General features: G+C 48.7%; 2 protein-coding genes and 1 pseudogene across 4 annotated transcripts in view; 1 reads left to right on the top strand and 2 right to left on the bottom strand.

Annotated features, from left to right (window-relative positions):
- PRKAR2A (protein kinase cAMP-dependent type II regulatory subunit alpha) overlaps positions 1-5,096 on the bottom strand; it is a 65,695-nt gene extending 60,599 nt beyond the window's left edge. Inside the window, exon 1 of the mRNA XM_015102438.4 lies at positions 4,552-5,096. Coding sequence (XP_014957924.2) covers positions 4,552-4,804 — 253 coding nt within the window. The 5' untranslated portion in view covers positions 4,805-5,096. The remainder of the gene's footprint in view (positions 1-4,551) is intronic.
- Positions 2,066-2,299, top strand: LOC121817310 (large ribosomal subunit protein eL39-like; annotated as a pseudogene).
- Positions 5,097-10,985: 5,889 nt separating the features above from the next.
- Positions 10,986-12,620, bottom strand: part of SLC25A20 (solute carrier family 25 member 20) — a 37,900-nt gene continuing 36,265 nt past the window's right edge. Inside the window, exons 8-9 of one of the 3 annotated variants that reach the window (XM_042235710.1) lie at positions 12,274-12,398; positions 10,986-11,580 (exon numbers count right to left, since the gene is read on the bottom strand). In XM_042235710.1, the coding sequence (XP_042091644.1) occupies positions 11,539-11,580; positions 12,274-12,398 (167 nt within the window). In that variant the 3' untranslated portion in view covers positions 10,986-11,538. 3 annotated transcript variants of the gene reach the window in all.

Below are 12,620 nucleotides of genomic sequence, written 5' to 3'. Positions count from 1 at the left end.
GACCCCACAGACGGCAGTCCACCAGGCTCCCCCATCCCTGGGTTTCTCCAGGCAAGAACACTGGAGTGGGTTGCCATTTCTTCTTCAATGCATGAAAGTGAAAAGTGAAAGTGAAGTCACTCAGTCGTGTCTGACTCTTAGCGACCCCATGGACTGCAGCCTACCAGGCTCCTCCGTCCATGGGATTTTCCAGGCAAGAGCACTGGAGTGGAGTGCCACTGCCTTCTTCTACCCACTAGGCTGGCTATAATAAAAAAGATAAAAAGCACTGACAAGGATGGAGAGGAATCAGAACCCTCTTACACTGCTGGTTAGAAAATGTAAAATGGCACAGCCACTTTAGGAAAACAATTAGTTTCTCAAAATATGAAGTATAAGAGTTACCACATGGTGCAAGAATTCTACTACTGTGTATATACCAGAAAGAAATGAAAACCCTCATCCACACAGGAACTTACACACAGGAGTGTTCACAATAGCATTATTCGTAACAATAAACAAGTGGAAACAACCTAAGTGGCCATCAATTGCTGGATGGACAAACAAAATGTGGCAGATTCACACAATGGAGCAGGTTTCAGCAATACAAAGGGATGAAGCACTAATATACGCTACAATATTGATGAAGTTTGAAAACATTATGCTAAGGGAAAGAAGCCAGAAGCAAAAAGACCATATACTTTATGATTCCATTTAAATTAACTGGCCAGGACAGGCACATTCATAGAGACAGAAAGGAAATCAGTAATTGTCTAAAACTGAGGAGAATAGGGATGTGGGCAGGTGATAGCTGAAGTGTACGGGGTGTCTTTTGGGGGGGGTGATAAAAATGTTCTAAAACTGACTGTGGTGACAGTTGTACATATCTTGTAGATACAGTAAACCAATGAACTAAACATTTTAAATGGGTTAATTATGTGGTATATGAATTATGTCTCCAAAATCCAAAAAAGAAAAAAATGCTGAGACCCACAAATATGTTTTACTGTAATTACAGAAGTGAATCAAGTCTAGATGCCAAGTTATTATTCCTATGAGGATGCAGTCAGAGTAAGTTATTAATAAGTCAAGAAAGTCTGAACTCTTCAGGCTTTCCCAAGAATGAAATATTCATTCTAATACTTCATATTTGATGTGTTGTTTGATATCAAACTGTTGTTAAACTAAACCAATAACAATTAGTGAAGCTTTTTGAGTGTTTCTAGCAACATACACTTTCATAAACTGAATTGGTGGTTAGCCATTCAGGACCTTACTAAGTGAAGTGAAAGTGAAAATCACTCAGTCGTGTCCGATTCTTTGCAGCCCCATGGACTATACAGTCCATGGAATTTTCTAGGCCAGAATACTGGAGTGGGTAGCCTTTCCCCTGTCCAGGGGGATCTTCCCAACCCAGGGATCGAACCCAAGTCTCCAGCACTGCAGGTGGATTCTTCACCAGCTGAGCCACTAGGGAAGCCCAGGAATACTGGAGTGGATAGCCTATCCCTTCTCCAGGGGATCTTCCTGACCCAGGATTAGAACAGGAGTCTCCTGCACTGCAGGCAGATTCTATACCAACTGAGCTATCAGGGAAGCCCTACTAAATAAAGTCTCTGATATATTATGGTTCTCATACTATATACCCTATTTCTAATTTTAGGTACTGTGGACTTATTATCCTAATGTTCCTAATCTCTGGATATGCAATGTGTTCTGTATGATGTTACAGAAAAGCCCGAATGAACTTTTCGGTCATCCTAATCCTAGTATTTCTTATCTTTTCAAAAATATATGTTTTCTGCATAACATAAAATTTACCATTTCAACCACTGAAGTGTACAATTCATGGTATTAAGTACATTTGCAACGTTGTGCAACCATCACCCCTATCCAACCTCAAAACTTTGTCATCATTCCAAACAGAAACTCTGCCCTCATTAAACAGTAACTCCCCACTGTCCACTCTCCCCAACTCCTAGTAATCTATTCCGCTGTCTCCATGAATTTGCCTATTCCAGGTACTTCATATAAATGGATTCATACAATATCTGTCCTTTTGTGTCTAGCATATTATACTAGCATAATGTCGTCAAGAATCATCCACGCTCTTCCTCTTTTCTCTTCTCCGCCATCTTATGTGCGGTTGAGTTCTCTCCTCACCATATCATCTCACAAGACTTTCAGGATCAAGTGATTCCTGGCCAAGAAACAAAAGCGGAATTGGCCCATTCCTCAATGGATTCAAATGAAAACTGGCAATAAGATCAGGTACAATTCCCAGAGAAGACACTGGAGAAGAACCAAGCTGGGTCTATAAGAAGCCTCACATAAAAAGTGGCACACATGTTAAGGCAACTTTTTTAACCAGCCAAATCACAGTGAGAACATCACTACTAAGAAAAAAAAGAACATCACTACTGTAATACTTGGCTCCTGATGGTCTTTGTTTCCTCACTATCAGTCTATGAGACTCAGTAATAAATATGAAACGTTGTTGGAAAAAAAAAAAGAATCATCCATGCTGTAGTATACATCAGAATTTCATTCCTTTTTAAGGATGAATAGTGTGCCATTGTACATATATACCACAGCTTGTATATATAACACATTCATCTGTCTATAGAACACTTGGGCTATCTTTTGGCTGTTGTGAATTAATGCAGCAATGAACACCAGTATACAAGTATCTGTTTGACTCCCTGCTTTCAGTTCTTTGGGGGTATACACATAGTGGGATTGCTTGATCACACAGTAATTCTATGTTTAACTTTTTGAGGAAAAGTCAAACCGTTTTCCACAGCAGCCAGGACATTTTACATCCCCACCTGCAGTAAGCAAGAGTTCCAATTTCACTACATCCTCACCAACACTTGCTCTTCTGTTTTTTTTTTTTTTTCCATAATAGCCAACCACATGGTTATGAAGTGGTATCTCACTGTGTGCAGTGTATTTTTAGTCTATTATCTGTAAACAGAAGTTCACCTTGTGTTGACTGCTATAATTATACTTAGCACAGCCACTGAAGAGATATAAACAAAAAAATTAAATACCAGTAAAATAAAGCACAGGGTTACAAAGATTTGAGTCAATTCAACTTTGAAAAATATATAAAAAATGACCAAAAAATGAAGACATGACACAAAACTTGGAAATTCTGTTTTACTCACCTGTGACTAATAACTAAAATAATAACATTTGGGGTAAATATTGTTGCAAAGCAAGTTACAACTTTGTGATTTATTGTTATGACAGTGAAACAAATGCAGAAGTCACTTCTGAAATAAACCTTTTAAAAACACATTTATTCCTGGGAGATTGTGGTCACTAACCCTATTTTAAAGATAAGCAAATTTGAAATCAGACAAGTTCCATGGCTTATCTTAGACCACAAAGCAATTCTGTGGCAGGGGTTGGTTTGTGAAATAAGTTCTGATTTCCAGGTTTAAGGTGAAAAACCCATAATTTAATGTGTATTAAAGCCAGGGTAACATGGCCGAACAATTTCCATTCTTAGCGTGAATAAACTAAGTTGTCCACGGCACTGAACCTTACAACCTGCAATAGCAATGACCAATAATTAACTCCCTGCCAGCCTAACTTACATGCGGATTCAACTCAAAACTAGGTTGTTGGGGGTTTTCTCAGTGCGAGCTAGTAAACACTAAGTCTCTAACTTTGTCTCTCAAGTGTTTTCATTGTTTTGTTAAATTCTGGCTGTTCAAAACTAGGGTAATTCTATCGTTAAACTGACAAAGTCTGTGTTGAAGCCATCAAGGAAAATGGAATTCCTCTTTGACAATCTTGCTTAAATCAGATATAGAGGTGTTACTAGTCGTCTTTCCTGCACCACATATGAGAAAAAAATGTATTGTTGACCCTCACCACATTTGATCCAGTGATTTTAGGCAAATTAAATATATCTTTATACATATATCTTTATACATATACTGAAGTATCCAAGACTGAAAGAACGTGAAATGCTGGGACTTGCTTTAAAATACTTCAGCAAAGGAGAAAAAATATATATAGAGAGATGAAACATTTGTGACAGATATTTCAACTGTGTAACGTGGGTGACGGTATACAGGGAGTTCAGGTCACCTTTTCTATTTCTGTCTACGCTTAAAGTTTGCACGATAACTTTTCACAAAATGAGTTCTTTCCCAAGTTACCGTCCTGGTTAGGAAACTCGAGTCGGTGTAGGCGAACGTTCTTGTCTTCGCAACGAAACCGGGCGAAGCTTCTCCAGCCGAGGCGGCCGTGGGCTCCACGCCCCTCCGGCCCTGCGCCAGCACGCGGGCCGAAAGCGCGCACGTTTCCCTCGAGCTGAATCTGACAACTCGCTCGCTGCTTTCCGGGGCTGGCAGGATCGCCGAGCTCAATTTGGAAGTGGCTCACGCCGGCGGCTTGGGGAACCTGGACGAACTCCCCTCGCGGGCTCCAAGGTCCCGGCCCAGGGTGGCGGGCCTGGCCCCTCGCAGCCCCTCTCTGGATCTCGAGAGACCCTCGCCCCCCGGCACCGCTTCCTCGGTCCCCGTACCGCGAACCCCTGCCCAGCCCGCCGCCTACCGTCCAACTCCTCTTCGTCCTCCGACTCGCTGTCCGCCACCGCGTCGGCGACCAGGCCAGCGCCGGGATCGAAATCCTGGGAGCCGGAAGGAGGGGCGGCGGGCGGGGTGGAGGCTCTGGAGCGGGCCTCGCGCAGGCGGGTGAAATAGTCCACCGCGAAGTCGACGAGGTCTGGTGGCCGCTGCCGCAGCACCTCCACGGTGTAGCCCTGCAGCAGCTCCGTGAGCCCGGGCGGGATCTGAATGTGGCTCATGCCGGCGGCGGCAGGCGGGACCGGGCCGCCGGCGGCCACCGCCTAGGCGGGCGCTCCCTCACGCCGGCCTCTCGCCCGGCGCCCCGCGAGGTCTCCTCACGCGCGACCCGGGTCGGGCCTTCCTCGCGCCACGCCGCCCTTTGGCAGGGTGTGTGTCTCCGGGCCCCACCACCCTACGCTACTCCGGCCGGCCTGGCGCCGCCGCCGCTGTCACTGGGCAGCCGCCGCCGCCGCCGCCGCCGCCGCCGCCGCCGCCGCCGCCGCCGCCGCGGGCACCGACGAGCGGGCGAGCTGGACGGGCGGGGCGGGAGCCCGGGTTGTGACGCACGCGGCCGCGAGCGTGCGCGCTCCCGCCGAGCGCCGGCCCTCAGTGCGCTTGCGCCAAGGGGCCGTCTGCTCGCCCGGCTACCCTGGTGATCTTCAGTCCAGGCGCAAGGATGAGAGGTCTACCCGCTAAGCGGAGTGTTAGTGCCTCTTATCTTTCATTTCTTCTTTCAGCAAACGCTAAGCTCCAACCATCTGCCCGCGCTTACTGGGTACCAGGGACATAGCTGAGAGCCACAGGCAAGAATGCCACCTTACCATCTCGGTGTGCTTCCAGATATGGTGGAGAACAAGGGGACCCTCTTTAGGGGGTGACATTCAAGCTGACTCCGAGACCTGGGCAGGATCTAACCACAGGAAGAGCCAGAGGAAAGCCATGTGGACATAGAGGACAACAAGAGTGAAGACCAGGGAAAGTCACAACCACCCTGACCGTTGGGTGGCATGGTGGAATGACCATAGGACCCTCTAAAGTCTGGCAGGAGGTCTTTGAGATGTCAAAGAAAGAAGGCCTTGTAGACAGTAGGAGTTTCGATGGTATAATAATTTGGGAGCCACAGGCAGATAAATCTGGAAAAATGAGTTAGAAAATATGTTCCTTGAGAAAAAGGAATAAAGCCTAGGGCAGGAAGGACTACTGTGCCTGTTTCTCTGCTTGAGGGTTCCCATCAGGCTTCCCAGGACTAGGTCTGCACACCTATTCTCTCCCCATACTCTGCCCTGGACCCTGGGCCCTGGGCCAGCATTGCTTGATGGTGTTTCAGCAGATGGCAAGACACTGTTATCCTTTGTCCCTAGGAAGGGGCCTAAGCAATCTGGAGAGGCCATGCTATTTCCCAAGCTGCACTTTCACCTACAGCAGATTGCAAAGGAAGAGAAAAAAGTGGAAACCTTCCCAGTGTGTTCATAACACAGCCCAGGTGCTGACCAAAGTCCCAGTAAGCATGGGACAGCATCCTGTCTCTCTGCTGGGCCAAGTCAGAAAGTGACTAGATATAGCCTTGGGAATCTGAAAGGCATTTGGGATGGTTAAGCTCTGCCTGGTAATTATCCAGTATTAATTAAATCCTCACTAGGACCTCTCATTTTGTCTTGGCACACATCCAGGAGCTCAGTGCTGCTGGGAACTGAGCATCTAGAAGCAGGAATACCTGATCCCCACTGGTGCAGAAGCCACCCAGCCCCCAGGCCAGGCAAGTCTGTGATTCCAAAGAGCAGTGTCTCCCTGGACAAGTTTCTTGACTCCTGGGAGAAGTTCTGAACCATCAACTTTGTTAGGGGAAGAGTAGTGTCCAGCTCATTCCCTGCTGGGGTCCTTATTGCAGTCTTGCTAAAGATTTACTAAATAAATGAATAATAAATTTTCACACAGCAAGAAGAGCCAGTGAGACTGCTCTCCTGACCTCAGTCTCAGAATTAGGATCCTTTGATTCAAAGCTATGTGTCTGATCTCAGAATATAAAGACTTCAGTAAGGACGGGGCAATGAGAAGCTGGAGGGGCAGGGTTCCTCAACTCGCCTCTGCTCCTGTGTAGACTGACCCTTCCAAGTTTTCCAGGAGTCAGCCCATACTCGAAACCAAGGTGGGACTCCCACTGCCCTGCCACACCTGGGGATATGACCTACTTCAAGAAATCCTACCATTAACCTTTTAGAAAGGCAACTTCGCAACTCCACTCTCTAGTTTTCCCATTTGTCAGGTTTTATACATTTGAAAGGGGGAAAGGCAGCTATACAATCAGGACTCCAACTTCAGTTGCAAACAGGGTAAGAGGAAGCTACTCCAGGACTAACGACAGAACTGACTGTGGGCAGGTTCTCTCAGTCACTCCAAGGACCCCCTCTCAGCCCCTGCCTGAAGGAGGTTGGTCCTCCTGGCTTAGTCTCAGATACCCTAGCTTGGTCAGCCAGCCGGCCAGCCAGCTAGCAAACATGGCAGTCAAAGGCATCTTCAGACCTGGAGGAAATGAGGACCACAGAAATCGGGAACTGCATAGCTGCTCCTCACCTGTCTCCAAAGACCAGCTTCAGAGGAAGGATGGAGAGCCAGCCTCCAGGTCCAGCTTGACTCTCCTCCCCTTGCACCTGGTCCTCAGAGCTGGGATCCATCTCTGACCCTCTGGGGAAACCCTTCAATAGCAAGGGGGAGTTCCCAGGGCCTTCATGAGGGTCCAGCTGAGCTGGCAAAAGAACAGGGCCTTGGAACAAGAGAGAATAAGAGAGGCCCAAGCCCCACATTTTCGATCCTCACCCTTCTAGGATTGCCTTCATTCAAGCCTGTCCACCGGAACCACTGGGGGTTACCATGGCAACTGAACCCGAAGGCAGCCAGTAACTGGGAAACAGCTGCCAACAGCCAGTAATGGTGGGTGGGAAAGGTCAAGAGCAGAGACCCTTGAAAGCAAGAGAAATACAGAGACCATGGTAGACAGAAGAGGAGGCCCCAGAGTCCTGCGAGATGCTCTACTCAACACAGATATACTCACCACCCAGAAGGTAGTCATCATTTTGCGCGGGCTGCCACACTACCAACCTCAGAACAGACATGGACACCATGGGGCCAGTTCTCAGAATTGTTTACAACTATGCTTAGGAGAAGACTCTTGAGAGTCCCTTGAACTGCAAGGAGATCCAACCAGTCCATTCTGAAGATCAGCCCTGGGATTTCTTTGGAAGGAATAATGCTGAGGCTGAAACTCCAGTACTTTGGCTACCTCATGCGAAGAGTTGATTCATTGGAAAAGACTCTGATGCTGGGAGGGATTGGGGGCAGGAGGAGAAGGGGACAGCAGAGGATGAGATGGCTAGATGGCATCACAGACTCGATGGACGTGAGTCTGGGTGAACTCCGGGAGTTGGTGATGGACAGGAAGGCCTGGCGGGCTGCAATACATGGGTTCACAAAGAGTCGGACATGACTGAGCGACTGAACTGAACTGATGCTTAGTCAAGTGGGGCACCTGTCTAGTCTAAGAGCAGTGAGTCTGGTGATAATGAACATGGGTAGGGTACCAACTGCTATTTCCAATGGAACAGTTATTTCCTGTGCTCTTGACAGGTTCATGATTTAAAAGGTTTTTTCCCCCCCGACTCTTTCCAGGAAGAAGGGAGACATTCATAGTCCCCTAGACTTCTCTGGAGGACACCCTGCTCTTGGCCCAGACCCCCTGATGCAGACAGAGGGCATCACTGTCTGCCCTCTGATGCCCTCCACCTGGTCTGGAGGACTCACCCCCAGCAGGGACACCTCCCTCTCCTCTGCCCCAAGGGGCTGCTTCTCTAAGCCTAGCCCAATCCCCACCCATCTCCTGGGACTTGTTGTTCATCTGACTCACTCTACATACCAGTCCCCTGGCCCAGTCTCCCTTCATACTTAGTGTCTACCATCACCTGTTTCTATTTTGCATTAGAAGTGTCCACGAGCCTCCAGTGCCCAGAGGGGAATAAGGAAGTACACTGTTTCCTCTGCCCTCACCCAAGCCTCCATAGTGCCTCTCCCATGAAGCCACTGCCTTTGGTCCAGTTACTTTAATAAGCAGCCATGCTCAAAGGAGCAGTTAATTCTTGGGCTGCTTGTTTCTGCACTTGTGAGCCATTTATGACCACCACTCCCCCTGCCCCCAACCCCGGACACTGTCCCGAGGAAGTGTCAGTCTCTACAATGGACCTAGGGTCTGCCTCTGAGACATCTCAGAGCAAGGACAGAACCTGGGAAGCAAAGGAGAGCCCTAGCTGGAGAGCCGCAGGCCTGCATGCCAACTAGAGCAAAGAGGTAGAAAAAAGGAGCCCTCAGGGAGCCCTTGACCTTCCTTGTGTCTGCTGGGACTCTGTGTGCTGTCCCTGGCCTGACACAGGCCAGCTGCCCGGGCTTTGATCCTGCAGTACAGGCAGGCTCTTGGAGTTTGGGTCACGGAATCCCAGGACTGCTGATAATGTCACAAGCCTTTCTTTAGGCCTGTGGACACTGAGACACCACTCTGTCAGCCACATTCTGATATCCACTTGGCGATGATCTTGGTAGATCAGTTTACCCTATCTGAGCTTTGGCTTCCACATCTGAAAGTGGAGGTATAAACCCCTACCCATCAAACACTGAGTTTGTTGCTGTTGTTGAGTTGCTAAGTTGTGTCTGACTCTTTGCGACCTCATGGACTGTAGCCCACCAGGCTCCTCTGTTCATGGGATTTCCCAGGCAAGAATACTGGAGTGGGTTGCCATTTCCTTCTCCAGGGGATCTTTCTAACCCAGAGATCAAACGTGCATCTCCTGCATTGGCAGGCGGATTCTTTACCACTGAGCCACTAGGGAAGCCCAAACACTGAGTTACATGGGGTAAAAAGATGAGAATGAATCCCTGAAGAGGTTAGGAAAGGAATAGGGGGCTCTAGCCTAAAAGAACTCTGGGTAGAGAGGCTATGACCTTACAGCAGAAATGGTGCTGCTATTGCTTCTAACAGGCTGAGGTTGGAACAGCCTCCCCTCTGTCCTTTACCTTTGACCCAGTTATACTCCTCTTTGTGCTTGGATAAGGCTGTTCTCACCGGCTGGTTGTTTTAACCCTTACTGGCTTCTACTTAATGCTGTCTGTAGCAGTCTAAGAAATTCCTTAAGGGGGCCCCAATCTCTCCCCTACGCTTACCCCCATCAAGGAGAGAAGAGACATATCAGGAACAGGTGGCATTTCAAAGTGCATCATAAGCAGGAAGTGCCAGCCAGAAGAGGGTTACTCACCATCTGCTCTGCTCCCTTCACACATATGCCTCCAGGGGCTTCCCTTTTTTTGACTTCACATCTCTTGAATCCCCAGAGGAGTAAAAGAATCCACCAGCACTAGCATCAAAGAATCAAAATATTCCACTTTCCAATGGAAGCTGTTTCAAAGGGCAAATTATTCAGAAGCAGGAGACTGTAAAAGTGATCCTGAGCCATGGGAATGGCTGGCATTTAGCTAGAATGCAAACGCACTCCCAGGGCTCCCGGGAAAAGGTTGAGGTCTCAGGACTGTCTCAAGGACTGAGCAGTGCCGAGAAGAGCTTCAGGAGACACCTCGGAGGGCATCTCCTCATCAGTGAGAGATTAAACAAAGGTATCCTGCAGCATGAGACGGGAAAGCCTAACACTGAATTAATTAATCTTCCCAGGAAGAGAACAAACAATTTTCATCCTTAAAGCAGTTATTTTTTTTTTACTTGACCATCATCCAGAAATATCTTACCAGGAATAAAGCTTCCTTCCTTAAACCCCCAAATCTTCAGCTTCTGGGCAAACTGGCCACAGCCACTCCCAGATGGGGGTGGGTCCCACACCCACTCCCAGATCGGGGTGGGTCCCTTCCCCTCTCACCCATTTATGCTGACTGATAGCTCTGAAGCCAAAGTCCAAGGATCTCTGTGCAGCTGCAGTGAGGCAGGAAGTGCCAGCGGAAGTGTGACTGCCAGATGGGTCAACGCCAGAGAAGCCCAGCTCTGGTAGCCTCTCTCTCCCCCAGCTAAGGACGGGCTAGCGTGTCACTCTCCACGCTGACTCCCTCATCTCCCCTGGCTGCACCCGGTCATCATCTTCAGCCTGATAAGTAAGGCCAGACATCAGATCATACAGCGACCCCCAAGTGCTATGGGAACAGTTGCCAGTCAGGTTGCCTTATCCCACCCCACCAATCTGACCCTCGGGGCCAGGGCTGGGGCCGGGGCAGTCAGGGAAGGCTAGGTGGGCCAAGACTTCTTCCTCTTTCTCTTGCTGAAATTGCTGTCTGAATTCCATCCAGGGAAGGCTGCTAGATGCCTAACAGCCTCCACCAAGGCCCCTGGCTGTTTGCTGAAATGACCCAGAATCAAAAGAAAAAAATTTCACACGATGCGAAAATTGGAAACAATATTTATTATTTCCTGTCCAAATAGGGCGTTCTCATGAGAAAAGAGTGTGCAAAAAGAGTCTTCCTACACCCTGGGCTTTCTCACTTTCTCACTTATCCTAGCAAGCTGGGATGGTCTATTCAAATCTCTCCTTGCTGTGTAGGAGGGAAAGCTTTCCACCGACTCCTGGGAAATTAGGCTACTCTAGTTTTAATTCTGATTACTTGCATGCATTAAAAAAACAAAACAAAACCCGAGTGTTAACAGGCTCTCTGCCCCTAGGCACATTTGCTCAGTCTGCTTGGACAGACAGATGCGGGCCTCAGGTCCACATTCCCATGTGGACCTGGAGCTGTGCAGGCCAGGATTAGAGGATACCCTGGTGGGTGTTCCTGGCTAGGGATCCAGGAAGGCCCCAGCTCCTAGTCAGCTGGCTGAAAACATGCAGAGTATCTCCAGTGAGAGGCTGACAGTCCCTCTTTCTCGAAGAGTATTCTGGGTGTAGGAGGGCCTGTAGTCAACTGGCAGACAGCACCTTGGCCACGGGTGGTATGTGGTCTAGAAGCTACTTAACTCCACCTCCAAGTCCTCATGAGATCCCTTAAATTGACAAGAGAGGATTCAAGTTGCAAAATGGCAAATTACACCAGGTAGAGGGTGTGATTAAGACAATGGTCTCAACAGGTCCATGCACAGAGCTCTCATCCCACCATCCCCCTCTCCTCACACCTCAGGACCGCCTAGTCCCGCCCACTGTTCCTCCTGGATGACAGCTTCTGGCATCCTGAAGCCTGGAGCAGCCTTCAGCCTCACAAGTTGGGCACGGCCCAGTTAAGGAACTTCATGGCAACTTCAAAACCCAGGAAACAGGCCTGAGAAGGGGTTGGAAGGAAGAGAAAAGCCAATAGGAATTGTGGCTACTCACAGAGACCCCCAGCGTTGTGCTCAGCTGGCCCTGTCAGGACCAAAACCCCTTCCTAATCTTACCCATGCCCCAAGTCATGGAATCAAGTTGTGCTTTCTCATCCCTAATAGGGAAAGAAAATAAATGTCCCACAGCTGGCCACTTCTGATGGCCATGGCAGGAAGTCAAAGCTCCTCGCCTTGGGGAATCACAAAGGTAATTCATCTGAGAGGTTTAGGAAAGGGGACAAATAAGGAGGCTCTGGCTGAGGGTTGGACTCCAGAAAAACTGAGCCCCCAGTTCAATCTCAGAAGCAAGCAAAAGTTGGACCACCTGCACTCTGCTCTGAGCCCCAAACGGAAAAAGCATAGCCCCCGCCAGTCACTCACCGCGTTGGCTGGGAAGGCTCGGATCATCACTGCATTGAAGCCCTTGTACAAGGATGTGATGCCTTCATCCCGGATCAGCTCCCTCAGCACATCTCTGAAACCATTAGGATATTTCCCAGGAGGCGCTGTGGGCAGAACCCAACTGTTAAGGCTTCAAGAAGCTTTCTGACCTGACCATGGTGACCTACAAGGGGACAATTTTGTAGTCAAGTCTTCCTGCAGGGCCACAGCACCAGGGAGAGGCTACTGTGTGGGTCACCCAGGACCAGTCCACAGACAACACAGTTCACCCTGGAACAAACCAATGTCTGGATTATACTAGTGCCGAGGGAACGGGGAAAAGAATG

The sequence above is a fragment of the Ovis aries genome, chromosome 19 (assembly GCF_016772045.2).
Source record: "Ovis aries strain OAR_USU_Benz2616 breed Rambouillet chromosome 19, ARS-UI_Ramb_v3.0, whole genome shotgun sequence".
Classification (NCBI taxonomy): domain Eukaryota; kingdom Metazoa; phylum Chordata; class Mammalia; order Artiodactyla; family Bovidae; genus Ovis; species Ovis aries.
This window is presented reverse-complemented; position numbering and strand designations above follow the sequence as displayed.